General features: G+C 38.2%; 1 protein-coding gene across 1 annotated transcript in view; it reads right to left on the reverse strand.

The window, feature by feature from the left end:
- Positions 1 to 209: 209 nt before the first annotated feature.
- LOC140231718 (octopamine receptor beta-2R-like) overlaps positions 210 to 22,366 on the reverse strand; it is a 39,918-nt gene continuing 17,761 nt past the window's right edge. Inside the window, exons 2-3 of the mRNA XM_072311871.1 lie at positions 1,239 to 1,908; positions 210 to 493 (exon numbers count right to left, since the gene is read on the reverse strand). Coding sequence (XP_072167972.1) covers positions 210 to 493; positions 1,239 to 1,908 — 954 coding nt within the window. The remainder of the gene's footprint in view (positions 494 to 1,238; positions 1,909 to 22,366) is intronic.

A 22,366-nucleotide genomic window follows, 5' to 3' on the forward strand; every position in this document is an offset into this window, starting at 1 on the left:
AATGTCCTTCATTTCTAATTTCCACCACGTCCCTTAATGAATCATTATCTGATTATGTACATTATACGCCATTTATTTGCACATCGCGTTTCATGCCTTCACTTCAACTTTGCTTTTTATCTAAAGCATTTTTTGAAGAAGTGTCCATGTCAAAATCAGCGTACAGCTTGAATGAGTTCGGTTCGCCTGGATGGAGAATTATTCATTTCTCAATGCTGAAGGTCGTTTAGCCCTGTAGTGTTGCCTCCTCCACAGCATCGGCAAAGACGAACACATTTTTTCCGGTCGAGGCGCCATCCGAACAGCGCGCGGTAGCGTGCGCGCACGCGTCTGTTCATAAAGGAGTAGATGAGTGGATCAAGCATGGAGTTGGCGTATCCGAGCCACATGCTCACCACGCCCAGCCAGTGGCTTGGGTTTATTGGGACGAAACACGAGTGGATGATGAAGTATGGAGCCCAGCAAACGACTGTCGTCATAACGAGCATGATTCCTGTACAGAAAAAAAAATAATAGGTTTGTCAGGCATTGTCAGACTGGACATCCGGCTTAACTCAAACCATGTTTAAGGAGCAACTCTGAAACTAAAGGTAGCTTAAGCATATAAGCATCTACCATTCCACTGTACCATATTTAAGGTTCTTGATCTATTTCATAGTGCAAATTATGAATTCCTAAATAAAAAGATTTTCCCCATTTTTTTTTTCTTATTTTCTTTTATTTCGCAGTGCTTTCACATTCCTTTGCTCGTAGAGGGTAGTGATATGGATGGTTTGCTACAGACAAGCGCGTTCCTTTGTGGTCTTTGTTTAATGGGATAAGAGAGAATTCGTGATTTTCTTGTGCATGTGGGATTTTTTGTTTTGTTTTGTTTTGTTTATATTTTTGTGTTTCTTTAGATGATCATAATGATCATAATGGCAACATATTCATATCTCTTTCGCTCGAGAAGGTGCAGAGGGGGTTGAGAATGTAAAACAACACGCTTGTTCCTGATTCAATCTGATCCTATACACTAAACAGCATAAAATGAAGAGTTTGCCCATTACTACACATGTTAGCATCGTACATGTCATAATAATATTATGATCGTCATATATATCTGACTTCATTATCACTAAAAGTCTGAGTAATTCCTTTTTTCTTTTTTTTGAGAACATGGATTCTCCGCATATCCTGACATCCTTAGCAAAATTACAAAAAGAAAGAAGAAGACGAAATGACAAAAGAGCCATTACCAGTGAGGGCAACTCTTTTATCTGTGCTAAGTCTCTCCATCTTCGTTCTCCCCTTGCGCTTCTTCGGTTTCTGATCCCCTTTTTGGAAGACGTCTCCCGCCATCTTCTTCATATCATCAGTCACTCCATCTTCTGTCGTCTCCCAGGCATTGAGATCTCCCTCCTTCAAGCCGTTTGACGCCTTAGTGACACTCTCGGATCCGAACGTATCTCCCTTGGAACGGCTGATGCTGTCCATAGCCACGTTGATGACTCCCTCCTTGGAGGATGAGCGGTTCAAGAGGGCGCTCTTGTTCGTTTTGCCATGTCTCTTCAGGTGCATCTCCTGTCGCCGGATGGTCCTGATGACGGCGATGTAGCAGAACGTCATGATCGGCACGGTGATGCCAAAGACGAAGGTGAACCAGATGATGAAGTAAAGACAGTCGTCCCATTTGGGCGAGCAGTGGTGGGTGTCCGGGTGGAACTTGAAGCCGGAGAGGAACTCAAAGGAAGGCGGCAGTACGTTGAGGATCGGCAGAGCCCAGCAGAAGACCAGCAAGCCTACGGTGCGGGCCTTGGTAGGAGGGAACCGAGTCGACCAGACGACAGTCAAGTACCGGTCCACCGAGATGGCGAGGATTGTGGTGAAGTTCCCGAAGGTGAAGAGAACTGCTCCGAAGCCGTTAATCTGCCGGGCGCAATTCATATGAATACAATTAAAACATTGCCAATTAAATACATTGTTTGATGATTAGATAAAGGTAGAGTGCAGTAAGATCTGCTATAGAACGCCTTACACCTACTGTTGATTATGATGTATCGTGCAATATCAAGATTGGTTGACGATGGTTGACGTTGACGTTGTTGACGAAGTTGACGGTGGTTGAAGAGAAAACGAACCGAAATAACACCAATATTCGATCTATTTGGTCACCTCACTAAGTGTGCCATCTCTTATACAACCGATGAACAAACAGCAAATTATCACAGATCTGGTATCCTACGTATTTAGCCACGTGCCAAAGTTAAATTATTGGCCTGTCAGTGTTTTGCTGTCCACCTATTGTCCATCCTCTCTAGAAGAGATGAAAGTTTGACACTTGTTAACACAAAGATATCACTGATAATGATAATATATTTAAAAAAAAATGCTTTTAAAATGGCCGCCAATAAGCACAGAAACTCTTCATCCCTCAATCCGTCACGTTTCATATCATCGCTTGAGAAAAATAATGGCGTTATTGTTTCACTTAACATTATGGCGTTAATGTCCTTACGATAATATTCTGCAAAGGCCTACTACTTCTATTCAATACACTATTGAAACTCACTATATTGCTTGCTTATCACTACCACGACCACAACCTCTATTAGCCAATATGTAAAACCACAGGTCGACAACGACATATTATGTACCCCATGTTCATATCCCTGTACATTCTTGTCTAACTCTCCAAAGACAGATATGAGGAGAATTTGCAAGGGTCACAAAGCAGTCGGCCTCAGGAGCGGATCCAGGAATTCCGTAGAGGGGAAGCGCCTTTACGAAATTAAAAGGGGGCGCACGTGCCCCCGCCCCATTTTTCTTTTCATTTCTTTTGTTATAACAAAAAATAAAGAGGGGGCGCGCGCCCAGTGCGCCCCCCCCCCTCCCCCCCCCTCCCCCCCCCCCCCCCCCTGGATCCGCCACTGGGCCTTGTGTTCACTTGGAGTCAATTCCGCAGAGCCAACATGGCCTATTGTGATAGTAAAACACTCCTACCTATCACAATCACGACCACTTTCTCCATTATCCTTAACAAAACCAATGCAGGCTATTATGTACTTGTGTGCCCCATGTTCATACCAATAATCATTCTCGTTCAAGTGTGATGGCAAAACATGCCTATACAATACTTAGTCATTAAGGCCAAAACCACTTATAAGAACAAAGAAATCTTATCAAGATTGTGCTGTTATCTACATTGGCTTTTCCAAAGCCTACATAGTCTTAGGAATTCTTAAATATTAATGAAAATCGATTATAATATCCCAATTTTCTGTATTCCTTTAGTTTTAATCAGATTTTTGAACAAAAATGATGTGTCTAAGAGTTCATAGGAGAGTGTCCAGTGTTAGGGAAAGGGAAAAATAAATGTCTTACGACGGATACTCAGGCATGATTAGTATCCATTCTAATCAACCAAATTTGAGCTCATCTCAGTTTTTGTGTAAGGTGTACATTAGATCCCACGCTTCAAGCAATGAATTTATGAAAGGTGCAATGTTACTTTTAGTTTATATGGGAGGCATGACTTTTGTACTCTTAAAATTTGCGCCTATACGCCTGACCTACCTTCAAAGGGACTGTACCACAGTACTGGTTGAGGTAAGGGATTCATTTTTTGAACATATTTTATAAGTGAGTTAATGAGAAACCTCTGATGAAATATGAAAGAACATGTAGTTTTAAGAAGGATTCAACGTTTATTTGATGAAAATTGGTTTTGAAATGGCTGAGATATCCAAAAAAGTGATAATAATAAAAGGCGACAGGCCCAAACTTTATTAAGATCTCTTTGTTTCACCTTGTTTTTGGATATCTCAGCCATTTCAAAACCGATTTTCATCAAATAAACTTTTGATACCCTTTAGAAATTGCATGCTCTTTGACATCTCATAGAGTGGTTTCTGAATATCTCGCATAACGTTAAAAGCTAAATCCTCACCTCGACCAGAACTGCACATACCCTTTAAACGCGGAGCGAATAAATAAGGGCAGAATGCCTTGACAACGAAACGTAGTATAATTCTTACGCTATCCGTATAGAAAAATCCGGCTTGCATTATCCACTGTCTTCTCTTGTCTTTTGAACGTCAATCTTCGACTGGAAGAATACCTTGTGTCAAAGTTCTTTTTTCAGCGGCGGATAAGGTCAACCAACAGGTGTATTGAAACTGCCATCGCTATAATCACAACCTTTTGTATTATAAACATATAATAATCACCGGAGCGCTGGGATGGTGGTTTTGTGGGGGTTAATGTGTCAAAACTCCTTTTCAGCAAGGGATAAGGTCTAACAACAGATGGATTGAAACTGCCATAGCTATTCACAACCTGTTGTCATGGTTGTACACACGATCTCTGGAGCTCTGAGATTGTGGTGTCGAGGGGGCCAAGAGATAGGGTCTACCAACAGATGTATTGAAATTGTCATCGCTATTTACAACCTTTTGTATACCATTATCACTGGAACTCTAGATAGTGGTTTCGAGGGGGTTAATTCTTTCTTTTGTTGCTATACATTGTAGGTACTTTATCCGGAACAATAAAGGGTATTAATTATCTCCAGGCGCAAGTCTTTTTTTTTCACATCACCCAAAATAATATGGTTGCGCTGTTTCGGACGTTGTCCTATTTAGATTTATAGAGAAAACGGCTGGCAAGAAAGGACTAGGCTACTTGGGGATCATTGATGCAGAATGTCCAGAGTTAATAAAAGAGATGCAACCCCCGGATGGTCGGTCTGGGGGTGATATCATAGACCCACAATAATTGAACTTTGAATTCTCTCTAAAGAAATAGTCTAAAGGATGGTCGGGCGGAATTCTCCCTGATGGTCGCTATGAGCAGGGAGGTGTTACAGAGCACCTCCCTGCTATGAGTGGACGTGCACGTGCACGTGCAGCACAAGCCCTCCACGGTACCACACAATAACGGGAACACACACACACACCCCCGCCACACACCACTGCCACCACTTGACAGGTAAGCCAAAACCTAGAACAGAGTGAGCGTGACGTGATCCACCGAACTGAGCTCAGTATGGAGAAGACGTGGCGCAGATAATCAGACTGATTGAAAAGCGCCAATAAACACGAACAACAACAACAACAACAACAACAACAACAACAACAACAACAACCACCGCCATCCACACACACGCCAAGCAACCACACCCCATCATCCCCACAGTCCCGAGCAAACCAACAGCGATATCCACCCTTTATGCACTTAGTGTACACCCTTCTGTAAATCAATAGTACAACTTTACTAAAATTTATTAATAATCTTAATACAGCATTTGAAAATGTTCATATTATCAGAGAAAGATTTTTCTTTTTAGATCTGTCGAAAGCTTTCGACGCTCTAGACCAGTAATTGTTTCGAACATTATGTTTTTATTTAATACTTGGAAATTCTTTGGAATGGATAAAGACTTATTCAAGTAATAGAAATAATTTGATTTTATTGATGGCAAAAGCTCCGCGCACTTTTAAGAATTACTACGGGTGTCATCCCGAGATCAATCTTAGGTCCCATATTTCTTTTCGTTGTAGGTCCATGGTTATATTCATGGAAGGTGAACTTGCGATACTCATGTGAGCACGAGTATAGCCTCAGTATCAGTATTCCTTGCAGTAAATGTCTTTAAATCTGGTAGTTAAACCATTTAAACATCATCCATTACAACAACTGAGATACCTAAACTCGAGCAATGATTCTTAACAAATGTATGTATGTTTGATTTGATTTGATTTGATTTATTTCTGCTTAATTCCGTTACATCAGATAGGATCATGTACATGTCATTTATGATAAACAGTATATCGACACATAGTTTTTAGTACAATTATACAAGACAAATACAAACATACAAGCTCATGGAACTTAAACAGAAGGGTCTCCAAAATAAGCCGAGGCTTGACGGTATGGAGACTATATGCTTACCTACTCTGAATAGAATAGGAAAGAGAGAAATAGGGAAGGGTAGGGGGAATAGGGAAAGTTACAGAGTGTATGGGTACCACTCCAACTACTTTACAATAATAGTAATGATGATAAATACAATATGACAATGATATTAAAGTTAACACATTCAGTTGCCTTTGCCGGAGTAATGACTGAATATGCACTATGAAAATAATAATATGTGAATACAAAATATCTTATACGTATTGTTATCTGACATTGAATAACATATATCGTGCTTGTTTTATGTACTCAGTAATGGTAAGGCACATCGTACACATGCATGCTCATAATATATACATGATGTATCCTATACATACATATGCATACTCATTCATAATATGGATAGATAATTAAATCGATATATGTATGCACACATCCATGCATTATGTATCACGTACATATTCATATACATTCGATTATAATACAATTAAGAAATCAGAATGTTATCCTGGGGAATACTGCTTAAGGAGGTGAAGTTTTACAGCCTTCTTAAATGAATACATAGTGGTCATGTTTTTAATTTCAATGGGAAGGGAATTCCAAGTGTCAGGGCCGGAGTGTCTGATAGAATGATGCGCGAGTGCGGTTTTGGGGGTAAATAAATGTAAATTTGTGGATTGTCTGGTTGGATAAGAGTGAATCTCTGAATTTGACCGAAATATTACGTTAAATATTGGAGGCAAGAGGTTTGACTTGAGACAAAACATAAATACAGCTTTTTGGAGAAAATTTATATCATTTATCTTAAGGGATTTAAGCTGGAAAAACAATGGGTCGGTGTGATCTCGAGAGCGTGCTCGACTGCACACTCGTATTGCTTTTTTCTGTAGGAGAAGTATACGGTCTGTGTTACATTTGTGGGTTGCCCAGATAATGTCGCAATACAATATATATGGTAAGATTAAGGCATTATACAGGGTAAACAATACACGAGTTGGTAAAAAATACTGAAGCTCAGTTAATAGGCCACCGTTTCGGGATATAGGCAAAATGATGTGTTTTACATGATCATCCCATTTTAAGTTTTCATTTATATACACACCAAGAAATTTATTAAATATTTTCCTTTCAAGAGATATACCATCAATATACAATTCATATTCTGGTAGATCAGCTTTTTTACATTTAAAATGAATGAAATTAGTTTTGCTTAAATTGAGTGCCAGTATATTACTTTTAAACCATGTAGATAATTTCGGTAATTCATTGTTCAAAGTAGCAACTAAGTGGTTTAGGTCAGCATGTGAGTGAAACTCATTTGTATCATCGGCAAATAATATATACTGTAACATAGATGATGCGTTTGAAATATCATTTATGTAAATTAAAAACAATAACGGCCCTAAGATCGAACCCTGGGGAACTCCACATGTTACAGGTAGTGTATTGGAGGATACTGAGTCAAAAGAAACAAATTGTTTTCTACATAACAAATAGTTTTCAAACCATGTAAGTGCAGTACCCCGAACCCCGTAATGTCGTAGCTTATATAATAATATTTTGTGGTCAAGAGTATCGAATGCCTTGCTCAGATCCATAAATATACCAATTACATGTTTGCGATCTGCCAAGGCACTCGATACTCTATCAAATAACTGCATTAGCGCGTGATCAGTAGAATGATTGGTTCGGAAACCGAATTGATCAGGATTGAAGAAATCATTCTGACACAAAAATCCATACAACCTATTATACACAATTCTCTCGAGTATTTTGGAGAAACTAGAGAGAATAGAAATGGGACGGTAATTAGTTACACACGTGGGATCATCTTTTTTATAAATCGGTATTACTTTAGCAATTTTGAAGGAACTTGGAAAAATACCAGAAGAAAGAGATAGATTAAAGATATGGACTAAGGGAGACAAAATACTACCTATAATCTGCTTAAGTAAATTGGTGCTGATTTCATCATGACTGACAGAATAACTATTTTTAAAAGCACAAACAATTCTTAATATTTCGATAAAATCAGTTGGGTTTAAAAATAAAGATGAATCTATTGGTTGTGGCAGAAAATCTGCGAAATCACAATTACTCTTATCAATTTTAGAGCCCTGTTGTGGACCAATATGCACAAAATATTCATTAAACATATTACTTATATCTACCGGATTACTTACAGTATTGCCATCTTTATAAAATACTTGAGAATCAGATGATGATTTACTCCTATTAAGAATTTCATTGATTATTTTCCATATAGTTGAACTTTTACCTTGAGCATTATCTATCTTTTTAGAAAAATACATTTGTTTGGACTGTTTAATAATGCTTGTTAATCTATTTCGATATGTCTTGTAATTAGAAACATTTTCAGGGCTAGCTTGAGAAAGACTTTTTTTGTACAAAATATTTCTTTTATTTATAGAATTCAAAATTCCTCTTGTTATCCAAGGTTTTATAGGTTTATTACGTTTCCTCCCTGCCTTGGTCTTAGGTATACTAATGTTAAAATATATCTCAAATTTAGCCCAGAATAACTGATACGCTCTTGCGGTATCGTCACAGGTTAAAACATCTTCCCAATCTTCATTCTGCAAATTTTCATTTAACCTAGCTACATTTTCAGTGGTGAATTTACGAGCATAAAATGATTGCCCATTTCTACGAGGAGGAGGGGAATGCTGGTTAATACCAAGAAAACAAATTGTAAACAACATACTTAAAAGATATTGTGAGTGTGTGTGTGTGTTTTTTTTTTTTTTTTACAAATTTCATAGTACTACATTTAGACGTACATCTTAACAAAATTTCTTGGGCATCAGCTGTAATTTATAGGATAAAACATTTTGTCACCATTAAGCATTTTATTCCACTTCTATAATGCCACAATAATATATTGCCGCATTTATCATACTGTACAATGACCTGGGGCCAATGTGCAAAATATAATTGAATTGTGTATACACACGTAAGAAAGGTCACTACGTGCAATAACAAACTCTCACCCTGCAACAACTTCGCAGCCTCTTTTTAAAATGCTCCAGCTTCTTACTATATTTGACATATGTGATTACGAGCCCCTTTATTTATGTATTCGTATACACTCATAATTTATGACACCCTATTTTGATAACATGTTAAAATATACGAGAGATGTACATTTATGTAACACTAGACAGAATGATGATATATATTCACCTCTCCTTAGATACGTTACCTCGCATAGATCCAAAGAGTAGGACCTATACACGTTTGGAATTCTGTGTCTGATGAAACGAAGCAATGTCCATCCCTTACCTCTTTTAAACATATTATATTCGATGAATAACTAGTATCCGCTGAAATGTAACCAAACTGTTGTTCATTGTCTGGAGTATGTTTCATTTCCCACGAAAATTTGCCTGTTTTTCTCTCTTGAGTGTAATTTCAAAATGTACAGATCTCAAGTGGGAGCCCAGCCGTAGAAAGACCAATGGCCTCTACAGGATCCTCCATTTCATTCTCTCCTAGAATTCCATTTTTTCTTCTCTCTATCTCTCTAGTTTATGTACTATTGTTTTGTTATTGCTTTTTTTGTTTATATTATTTTGTAATCCAGTGTATCCTTATGTTCTCACTTTCGTGCATTTTAATGAAATTTGGAAATAAATGAAATGAAATATTTCTTTAATAAAGTTTCATTCAAGTCATTGGGAAATAAGTGATTTTGTCAAAGAGCAAAGACAAGTTTATTATCAATTAATTTCAAATAAAGCGAAAGAAAAATGAGTCGTATTCACTTGATGGAAAAGATGAAGTGATAAGCAGCAGGTAAATATCAAATGGCAGATGAGAATTCATCCCTGTCTTATCATCCAAAAATTAATCAATACCGCTAACAGGTTCAAGATGAATACCACAAGCACACCAAACTGTCATATCAATTCACCGAAGATTAAGCGATCAGCTATATACCTTTCCATGAGCGAGGAGTAAGTAGGCCCTATCATAGACCTATAAAAACGAAAGCGGGAGCCATCAATCGAGCCATGGAGCCATTAAGTAATGGAAATGATGCAATGATGCATTGATGGCACATTCGTACTCTGCGTTTGATAAACACCAGCTTGTCAAATTGTAATAATATGAGGGATGTCTTCTCGAAACCCCATCGTGCTCTGCACAACACGACCGCTGCGAGGCGGGCTTCACCCATGATAGACCGACAGAGGGACTGAGAACAAAATGAGTGCGCTCGTATAAAAAAAAAAAAATAAAAAAAAAAATCATCCATCTCTATATGAATGCAGTTTGAAGTTTGGACACGCTCTTTTGATGATGTATGGCAGCATTTCATTTAGTTTAGTGACATGACAACATTAAAACGGAGCAAACACCCCCGCGTTCATTCGATTTGTTTGCTTGTATGTGCATTTAGACAAAGCCAGACGACGGAGAGAATTAGGTTAAGGGAAGGAAGGAGGGAGGGAGGGAGAGGGAGGAGGAGGGAAAGAGGGTGGGAGGGTGTTACCTGAAGGGCAGACAGCTGCTCAAATATCGCCTATTATGACAATATGAACACGCTATACTGTCTAAGTTTGGAAGCTGGAGACGATCGTAATACAACTGAAATAAACGCTAGCATACAATAATAATCAGATCTCATTATCATAGTTCTATTTTCCCCATCACTCGCTTTTGTACAGACTCTTTTCTTTCAGTCTCACCCGAATGACTGAAACAAGTTTTGACTATACTACAGTGGACTCCCGTTATAACGAAGTCCCCGGGACCTGCAGTTTCCTTTCGTTATATCGACATAATATACCGACATTATAACCAAACAAATAGACAATAAAAATACATAGAGTGGATAATGTTGCGCCCTGAATTTTTACTTCGTTGTAACCGGAATTTCGCTGTAACTGTGCTGCGTTGTAACGGGAGTGTACTGTACCTGAATGCGATCAATGCAATGAGCTGGCCTAATCTTCTGCTGTGCAAACTCAGCCTTCATTGATACCGGTGTGCATGAATTCAGGGACATGATCCACTTCCCTGATGAGCTAAAGCCATCTAGTGTGATTGTCATGAATATTCAATTCATAGCCACAGTGCACCATTTAGAGAGGCATGTATGACAATTCATTTATTTGTATTGCTACGGAGCAGGAAAATCTGATTGAATATCTACAGAATAACATTAGTGATATGCGCGAGGATTTATCAATTCATGCCTGCAACCTCGCTGGATCTTAATAGGAAAATTAATGTGTACTCTGCTCAAATTGATTATACCAATAAAAAGATGAATTGGATTTAGTCTGAATTGGAAAGACGTTATAATTCAGAACTGACAGACTGCTAGTAGTTGATGTTGATTTTTTTTTTTTTTGGGGGGGGGGGGGCTGGAACAGAAATAGATTCATTTTACCTGATGATCATCTATGTCATATTCCTAAAAGTTTTGAATGATATATATATATATATATATATATATATATCGGCACTTTTCATGGTTATTCAGTTTTTCATTTCTCTATAATGATTTCGTTTCCACACAATATGACATATTATAGCACTTACACATATCACGTCACATATTTTTACAGATCTTCCACCTACGACATTTTCGCATTCCATTATGATGCATTGAAAGCATTGTGCTGTACTATCACATCCTGGTAGTATTCACAAAATTGGGTTGTAATCAATATTGCTCCAAATCTAGATTGCACATTTGTCAATTTGTCCTTAATAAACAAAAAAAAATCTCTGATTACTTCGAAAATGAAGATTTGAATAGCAGTGTATATAAGGAGCGAAACTTCGTGCATGTTGTGAGGAAATTGATAACACACGTCTCGAAGTCATGTCGTTTCCACCATTACTATAATTCATTTTCGAGATAGCAATATGCCTTGATATGAATACGATGATTAATTTCAGTTTTTCTCCACTTCATCAATGTTGTCACTTTTCATAACACATCGGAGCCGAGTTTGAATTAGTGAAATGATATTGCATAAGCCTTTATGTGATTTGGCGAGCACGCAAATGACCGTCTGCATAGAAAACGTTATCTTACAAGGGCTGAGGAGCGAGCGTTCACGTCATGTGAGTCATGTTACCAAGGCAACATCGTCGAGGCTTTAAATTACGAATGATATTAAACGTAAATTTTGGAATGCTGGTCAATTTAGATTCCAAACACAATATTATTCTCTCCGGTCTGTTTCTGACATGATATGATTTTTCCCGAAGAGTGATCTATATTTCTCTCTTTCCCTCTGATTTTTTTTTTTACCTTTTCATCTTCCTTGATCCATTTCACTGATTGATTAATGTTGTAGTCCTCCCAGTTTCCAAAATTCTGTTGACACTTCACATTTACCTGAATCATTCTGCCACTGACATATACGAATACAATTTGTGCCATCCTATTGCTCGTAGGAAAATGCGCCATTATAGATACGCACGCATAAAATTATGTATTCTTATTTTGCTTCTTTGGTGCACACAAACTTTTTTTTTAAATGATATTCTTTATTTGAATTTCATTTGATATCAGATTCATCTTGACAGTGAATTAATATGAACAAAAATAAGCAGCTGTATTCTTCTCTCTTGTGCTGCTAAATCACACACACACACACACACACACACACACACACACACAATCAATGACATCAGATATGTGACTATAAAATGGCCGTGATTCTCAGTTGAAGTTAATTTCATGTGATGTCCCACACAGTTCCTTATCAGGCCCACTACTGTTTATTTTTGTACATCAACGATCTTCCTAGTTCCTCTCCAATTCTTTCCTTTATAGGTTTTGCTGATGACTCCAATCTACTTTTTTTTTTTTAACACACGGAGATCCTTATACTCTCATTGACACTATGAACAAAGAACTCAAATCTGTGCAGTCTTGGATATACTCCAATAGATTATCACTTAACCTGCTTTATAGATGAAACTCATGCTTTTTAGCAACAGTCTTAAAACGTTTCCCCTTCATATGAAGTTTAATGAAATTGAATTAAACCAAGTTAATTTTACAAAATTTCAGGGCTTTTCATTGATAGTGCTTTCTCTTGGAAATCCCACGTTATTTATCTAAAGTAATATTCTTTTTAGAAAGACGGGTGTTCTTTAAAAAAAAACCGTAAGAGTGTTTTTTTTTTTTCTAGTCAAATTTTGTATATCTTTAATCTTTATTCTACGCTGATTAGTCCGTACCTTTATTGGGGAAATGCAATTAGAAATCGTTTTGATGTACTCTTCCATATTAAAAAACGTGCCATTAGAAATATCAACCATGTTGGATATTTTGTCCCTTATGAACAATTTATTCTTCAAACAAAATACTGAAAACACCAGATCTATTCAATTATAACGTCGGCATAAGGTGTTTTTACTTGTATGTTCAGAAAAAGAATAATTTGATTCACAGTTATCCTACCCACCAAAGTGAAGCATTCACCTTCCACGTACTCGAAAATTTTCGCAAAAAAAAACAACAACCAACAACATAATGTATACAGGCACAAGATACTGGAATAACCACTCCACCGAAATAACAAGCTGCTCGTCTTTATTACTTCTTCGAACGGAAACTGAAAGAGTTTTTATTGAATGCATATCTTGTAGACAGTGAATAAATTTGCAATGTCAATGTTTCATACTGTTGTATGTTATTGTCCGACCAAACATACCTGTCAATACGCTGCAGATTGCAATCTGGGCCTTGTCGTCACGCTCTCTGAATTCATCATTAGCAATTCCGCACTCTTTGTCTCCTTCTCTCTCTCTCTCTCCCTCTCCCTCTCTTTCTTTCTTTCTCTCTCTCTCTCTCTGTGTAGTTTTTCCTTTTTTTTAAATTTTATAGGCATTCTCCGCTCCCCCCTTTTTTGCATCATTATCATCTGGTTATATGAACTTAGTTCTCAGTTTCTCTTTCACAAACACTAATTACTCGGGGCTTACAGCCAAACAAGCTTGCTTTCATGTAGGTCCTATCATACTTCTCTTTGTACAACCCGATTTCGATTTCGACCAGTTATCACCTCCATGTATGTACAGTGCATATATTTTTAGTTTTGTTTTGTACATTATTGACAAGGCACAAGAACTTGTGTTATTACTTTTGATATAATATTGATATAATATTGAGAAGTCACTGGCGTAGCCGGGGGGGGGGGGGGGGCGATGGGGGCGGTCGCCCCCCCCCCCCCCCCCCTAAGATTTGGACCGGGGATTTGCGAGGCGGAAAAAAAATGCGTGTATACTGTATGCATGCACATGAAGCGGATCTCCTTTTCAACCTTTCATCAAATAAGATCATAATTTTTTGAATATTTCACTCAAAGTGTGCACAAGATCGTTGAATTTCAGTTCAAAATATGCAAAATCTCTCGTGCTTGGGAGGGGGATACCCCCTCCCAGACCCTCCCCTCTGTGCGTCTTTCCCTAGCCTTAGTACACTTTTTAGATTTACAAAAAAAAATTATGAAAAATTCTGAGTGCACATGACTTATCACTTATATGCCGAAAACTCAATGTTCCCTCATGTACAAGGGGAAATTCCCTTTTTTATCGACCCTTTCCTCCCTAAGCCCCCCCTCCCCCATCATTTTTTCAATGATTTCTCATATATTCCATCAAATATGCGCATACGATATATCTCAATTTCAACCTTAAAAAAGGCAAAAGCTCCATCGTACGGGAAGGGTGGAGATAACACTCGCCCAAATATGACACAAAATGTGAGCACCAAAACGTTTAACTGCAATCAGAAAAGTATATAGAATCTCCTTCCACAGACTTGCTACACTTCTCTTCTGATTGAAAAAATTCCAGATATTCCAACAAAAGTGTACACCAGATTGTTGAATTTCAGTTCTAAACTGAAAAAAGGCTCCCTTTAATATGGGAGAGGTATCTTGCCACCAGTGGCGTATCTAGGGGGGGGGGGGGGGGGGCAAGGGGGGCACGTGCCCCGGGCGCCACTCCTTGGGGGCGCAAAAAAACGGGGAAAAATGAAGAAAAAGAAGAAAAGAAAGGAAGAAGAAGAAGAAAAAAATAGAAAAGAAGAAGAAGAAGGAAAAAAAAAAAAAAAACTCGCCCGGAAGGGGGGAGGGAGAATGGTGGGGGGGGGGGCAGAAAACCAAATCAAACAAGATAAAAACTAAACATGATGATGACGCGGACAAAATGACAATTTTTATTGTGTTCACACAAAAATTCCATGTTCTGTGAGCTGAAATACAAAAATTTTCGGCTCACTCGCTGCGCTCGCTCGCTAAAATTTATATAAAAAGGAAGGTAAGAACAAAACGTGATGATGACAAAATGACAGTGTCTATTGTGTTCACACATGTAATTTCATATTTAGCAGGCAAAATGTTTCACGGAGCAGCGGCTGCAATTTCTTTCGTTCTGAAGCGATCGCCAATTGGATCAAAAGAAGGCGCCAACGGTTTCGAACATACGGGAGGGGGGGGGCGCCAAAAAACCCGATTCAAACAAGATAATAACAAAACGTAATGATGACGCGGAAATATACAAATTTCGGCTCACTCGCTCGTACTAATTTAGATTATTTTTTTCAAGTCCTCGGTTTGTTGGTATAAATCGTTATCTATAAGGCCGTCACTATTATCTTGATTAGAATTGTAAGATTTAATAAGCAAAAAATGACAAGAGTGTCATGATTTGTAAGCTGAAATACAAAAATTTTCGGCTCGCTCGCTGCGCTCGCTCGCCAAAATTTGTATAAAAAAAGAGAAGAAGATAAGAACAAAACGTGACGATGACGCGGACAAAATGACAATGTCTATTGTGTTCACTCATGTCATTTTATATATTTAGCAGGAAAAATGTTACACGGAGCAGCGTCTGCAATTTCATTCGTTCTGAAGCGATCGCCGATTTTATCAAAAGAGGACGCCAACGGTTTCGAACATAAGGGGGAGGGGGGCGCAAAAAAAAAATCAAAAAAGATAAGAAAAAAAAACGTAATGATGACGCAGAAATATACAAATTTCGGCTCACTAGCTCGTACTAATTTAGAGTATTTTTTCAAGTCCTCACTTTGTTGGTATAAATCGTTATCTATAAGGTCGTCACTATAATTGTGAGATTAAGAGCAAAAAATGACAAGAATTCCATGTTTTGTAAGCTGAAATACAAAAATTTTCGGCTCGCTCGCTGCGCTCGCTCGCCAAAATTTATATTAAAAAAGATAAGAACAATACGTGATGATGACGAGAACATATACAAATTTCAGCTCACTCGCGCGTACTAATGTACAGTATTTTTTAGAGTCCTCAGTTTTTTGGTATAAATCGTTATCTATAAGGCCGTCACTATATCTTGTTTAGAATTGTAAGATTTGGTAAGCAAAAAATGATAAGAATTCCATGTTTTGTAAGCTGAAATACAAAAATTTTCGGCTCGCTCGCTGCGCTCGCTCGCCAAAATCTATCAAAATTCATTACATTTAAATCACCCTCAAAAAGATCCCTTTTAAGTGCTTGAAAAAGCATCATGTGGACCTTGTTTAAAGTCCCTACAGGGATGGGGTTGGGGTTGAACACTTTTTCAGAAATTAGGGGCGCAATTTTCGTGCTTGCCCCGGGCGCCGTTTTCCCTAGATACGCCACTGCGTTGCCACCATTCCATTGCTTGTTACCCACTTTAGACCTAGTACATTTTTGGGAATGACAATTTCCGAATTTTCCACAAAAAGTGTACTCTAGATCGCTTTATTTCAATTCTTAAAACACAAAACCTCCGCCGAGCGGGAGGGAGAATCCCCCTTCCCCTAAGCTCTTTCTCACTAGACTTTGTACATATGCACACAGATGATGCACATTTGGAATAAGAGCTAAATTCCGTGATTTTAACACTTCGATGAAAAAGTATTGCACCAAAAATTTGCATCAGATCGCTGAATTTAAGGTCTGAAAATGCAAAATCATCTTCGTTTGGGAGGGAAAATGCCACTCGTGTGCATGCTTTTTCTTTTTGATTGCTGAGCAGACAGCGTTCATGATATTCAGTGTAAGAATATTAATACAAGACCATTTTATAGCCATAATGTTCAATAATATGTTTGTACATGAATGTGTGTATGTACAATGATGATACAGAAACCAATAAATCAAATCAAATCAAATCAAATCAATTAATAATCGACATGAAAATATATTGCTACCTTAAACAAGTGGGACTGTTTCAAGTCGATAAAACACGCAAAAACATGCATCAAATTGCACCATTTGCAACATCAAAATGCAAAATGTTCTCACCGTGGGAGGGGGGACACCCCCCTCCCACACCCTCCCCTTCCCCCTCGCTCGCTCCGCTCGCTCGGGCTCAGTCGCATTAATGATATTAAAAGTAAGAATAAATACAAACATTTATTCTAATGATACCATTTCATATATATTATTGGCAAATTGTGCAATAATAATCTACACTACAATATACTGCAACCTTAAACAAGTGGGACTGTTTCAAGTCGATAAAACACGCAAAAACACGCAAAAACATGCATCAAATTGCACCATTTGCAACATCAAAATGCAAAAAGTTCTCACCGTGGGAGGGGGGAGACCCCCCTCCCACACCCTCCCCTTCCCCCTCGCTCGCTCCGCTCGCTCGGGCTCAGTCGCGTTAATGATATTAAGAGTAAGAATTAATACAAAAATGTATTTTAATGATACCATTTTATATATATTATTGGCAAATTGTGCAATAATAATCTACACTAGAATATACTGCAACCTTAAACAAGTGGGACTGTTTCAACTCGTTAAAACACGCAAAAACATGCATCATTATGCACCATTTGCAACATCAAAATGCAAAAAGATCTCACCGTGGGAGGGGGACACCCCCTCCCACACCCTCCCCTCCCCCTCGCTCGCTCCGCTCGCTCGGGTTCACTCGCGTTCATGATATTCAGTGAAAAAAATTAATACAAGAAGTGTATTTAAATTATACCATTTTTTGGGAAAATTGTTCAATAATAATCTATATCAAAATATACTGCTACCTTAAACAAGTGGGACTGTTTCACGTCGATAAAGGGCTCACAAGCCTACATCAAATTGCACCATTTACAACATCAAAATGCAAAAAGTTCTCACCGTGGAAGGGGGACACCCCCTCCCACACCCTCCCCCCCCCCCTCCCTCGCTCGCTCTGCTCTCTCGGGTACAGTCGCGTTCATGATATTCAGTGTAAGAATTAATACAAGACATTTATTTAAATGATACCATATAATAGCCAAATTGTTCAATGATAATCGACATGAAAATATATTGGTACCTTAAACAAGTGGGACTGTTTCAATTCGATAACACGCGCAAAAACATGCATCAAATCGCACCATTTACAACATCAAAATGCAAAAAGTCTTACCGTGGAAGGGGGGACACCCCCTCCCACACCCTCCCCCTCTCGCTCGCTCCGCTCGCTCGGGCTCGGTCGCTTCGCTCCCTCGCAAACTAACCGCCCCCCAAGATCAAATCCTGGCTACGCCGTTGTGAGAAGTATGAAATAAATTGAACTTGATCTTCAAATTGTCCTTTGACTATATTTACCATGAGTTGCTGCGTTGAAATTCTTATGCATCCAATTATTCTTAAAGGGGAAATCCAGTCCAAATATAAGTTAGGCTGATAGGAAAGAGTAAAATATTACGAGTTCAACGGTATAAATTTGATCGAAATCGGATGAAAATTCAGGAAGTTATGACATTTTGAAGTTTCGCTATTTTTTTTTTTTTGAGGGGGGGGGGGGGGGAAACAGTTCTTGAACAGTCAATATCACATGAATATGCAAATGGCAAAGTGAGCATGTCATCGACTCACAACTTACCAAATAGTTTAAACATAACATTTTGAAATTTCCAGTTTTTCATTCAAACGCAATTATGCCCGAGGCTCAAATCCTCATATGATGCACTATTCTGAAGTTATTCAACCAGGGATAACGTCATGTTTCAGACTTGAATGACAGAAACATTGAATTTTCGTCATTTTTTGTACACGATCAATGTAAAATTGTGAGGGCATGACAAGGTTAGCTCACTCATTTGCATATTCATACCAACTGTACAAGAAGTGTTTGGGAGAATAATTATCAAAATTTTAAAATTTTATAATTTTCTTGTTTTTCATCCGATTTCAGTCAATTTTTTTACCGTTGAACTCGTAAAATTGTACTCTTTTTTATCAGACTAACTTTGGACTGGATTTCCTCTTTAATGACACGTACTTGAAGCTATGCAGGCATCCATAACTCATAAAGCTCCTATATTGCTGTAATGCCAACATACGGTCTTTCACGCATTTTATCAGTATATTAATGTCTTGAATGCCAGGTTTCCCTTTGAATGTTCAAACATGTACATCCCTTTATGGATTTAAAGAAAAAACGGATGCAAAGCCTTATATAACAATATTTGTTATCTGTTACCATTAAAACTGATTTGTAACAGTGGGATACACCTTTCTACTTTTTTGTGATTAATTCACTCTCGATATTGGTAGTGTATGTTACCTATAACTGTTTGGTATTCTCATGTAGAATGATGCTTGTTATGTACTGCAGGACGCTTTTGGAAAGCAATCTTACAAAACTGAACAGGCCTACCCTGCAGTATAAAATGAATAAAACAAAATAAACAAATAATCTAACTTCAACAACTGAAAATGCACACTCGGCTTCAAAATCATGGTAAAAGTTTTGCGAATCACTGACTAAATTTGAATCAATTCTTTATTGGAACTTTCACTTCAACAGTCACACTCAATTAAATGTTTGTACAAATATTCTTTCTTTTGCCAGAGGATTTTGGGGAAGGGCACAACTTTAAGGTGTTGTGAAGACAAGACACCAGAAATTATGTTTGCAGCTCGGAGCGTTTTGTGTAAAGGCGGGTAAATCAATGAGAGTTGTTCAATGAGGGCTCTAGGCCATCAGCTCCGATTACGCAAGATGTTCATATAATATGCAGTAAATATCATATTGGTACTGCATGTAAGGGGTACTGCTGTTGTCATTATCCAAAGTCACACTTTTTTCTTTATCTCCTAAAAGGGAAAGTTTTATTACTATTTTCATTACAAAAAAATGACATGATAATAATTGATGTCATAACCTCTCAAAATAGCGGTGCTCAAGGCAAAACGCATCTCTTTGTGATACGCATAATGATAATTTATGGCAGGCACTATATGGCGCATATTGCATGGGTGCAGTCACCATGATCCAACTATATTATTTGTTTATCAATAATTCAATCAATGCTACCCCCGTGCCTCTCTCTCTCTCTTTCTCTCTCTCTCTGGCCTACAACATTATTTCATCGTGTATTTTTTTTTTTCATGAATCATTAACTGGTATGTTCAGTACTCATACTCTAATACAGCGAAAACTTCTGTAGGAGGACCATTATGATTTAATTAACGCTGGAAAAAAAAAGACCAAAAAAAAATGTTTGCCGAAGAAGTTAAAAAAAAAAATGCATTTGGTTACCAGCGAACATGCTTGGCGCCACTTTACTTTCGTTATCCAAAATAATCAAGGTCGTTCTTTTATCCGGTATATATATTCTTTAGTACGTCTATTCACTACAGTCGTTGTTGCAATGTCATGAGCGCAAAATAGATAAATCAGTCCTTCCGTGCGCTGTTCGGCATATGCATGGACGCCTTGGACGGTTTTTTAAACTCTGCAACCGCCGTCGCGTCGGCACTTTATTTGGCTGAAATATCAATGGCATTGTTAAGAGATGGTCCAGAAAGGGCTGAATCTAATAAATAAAAAAGTTGTTGTTCGCCAAGGCTTTGGGGCTTTGTTTGCATACCTGAAAGGTGGTCTGTGAAGAATGGTGGAGGGTTTTTTTAAGTGCAGACTCTTAACCATTATTTGCACTTGAAAAAAAAAAACCGACAGCTTTAGTGCTTCAAAGTAGTTCTAAAATGTGAGTTAGGGATAGAAACAGTCAGTCCGCAGCACCCGATAATTCGCTCGTATTTATTCAACTCGTATGCAAGCCCGCTCTAAGCTTGCATACGTAATGAGCTGCGTAAGGGGATTTTGTCCTTGGGCTTTTGGTAACAAAAATACACCTTATGTTCACAAATTTGGTATCAAATTTAAGGAAAATATGTAAACTATCATCACATGTTACTCAAATTATTGTAAATGAAAAATATCATAGCGTAATTTGAGCTTGAAAAATGATGAAAAAAGTAATTCGTGCAGTACACGTTCAAGACGTCAAAAAAATATCAAATTCACCTTGCGTCTCAATGAAAATGCTTTATTTGGTAGTCCATCTCCTAATCTTTCTATCCATGTAAATATCTTGACAATTTGTTGCTTAATCCGGTCAGGAACCAGTAAAATATACATCGATGTCAGTGCTGATCAGCTTGAAACCGTGTAATCTCAAGAGTAAGCTCTCTCATTGGACAGCGCTTGCATTCAGCGCTTGCATTACGTCATTACGCTGCTACATAACGGTTTCATGCCACTTGCAGTTTCTTGGCACGCGTGTAGTTCAAGCGCTGTATGCAAGCACTGTCCAATGAGAGAGCTCTTTCGCGCCACTGTACACTTTGTGTGGAGCATACTTCCGGCTTAGGAGTGAATTTTACAGACATTTCAAAACGGAAAAACTAGTATAAATCATGCTTGCGTCTCCTTGACTCCAATATATGATGAGCATCTAAATTTCCTCTCTACGAAAAAGCCAAAATCAGAAACAACAGTTTCTTAATCCGGTCAGGAACCAAAAAAGAACTTTAGACGACAAAATTTTCCGTGAAAAGCAGGTAAAATTTACGCAAATTTAACTGATTATATAGTCATGATAAGATCCGATGTTATACCTAATTTTAGTATCAAAATAAAGATCTAAGTCTGGAGAACAATTTACCGTGACTTGTAGCCATGACAAATGTATGTAAAAGTCGCTACGCTGTGAAAACCATAGCCCTATCAAAGTCTCGCAAAATCTCGCACGACGAGACACCTTTCAAACGCAAAGATCGTCAACGAGAGTGCTGAATAAATCTTGCCGGATCGGCTCATTAGCATACGTGCTGCGGACTGACTGGAAACGATCAATGTAAAAATGTTAGTCAGTATAATCAATGGTGAGTATTGTTAAATATACAAAATGTGAACAATAGTTATAATAGAATTCTTTCTAAGGCTACGGTCACAACTCAGAGCGGCGACCGACCGATTTGTAGCCTGCTCGGTCGCTGCTGAAATTTTGGCACCGCTCAGCAGTTTGTGGAGATGTTGAGCAGGCTGTAAAACCCTAGCGATGACCGAGCAGTGCCCCGTCGATTTCCCGTCGGTCACCGATCGATTTTCAGTAAAATTTTGGCGAAATATGGGGATCTGCGACGCGCAGAGTCCAAGCAGTCACTGAGCGATGCCCCATCGGCAA

This window comes from Diadema setosum, chromosome 8, assembly GCF_964275005.1.
Source record: "Diadema setosum chromosome 8, eeDiaSeto1, whole genome shotgun sequence".
Taxonomy (NCBI): domain Eukaryota; kingdom Metazoa; phylum Echinodermata; class Echinoidea; order Diadematoida; family Diadematidae; genus Diadema; species Diadema setosum.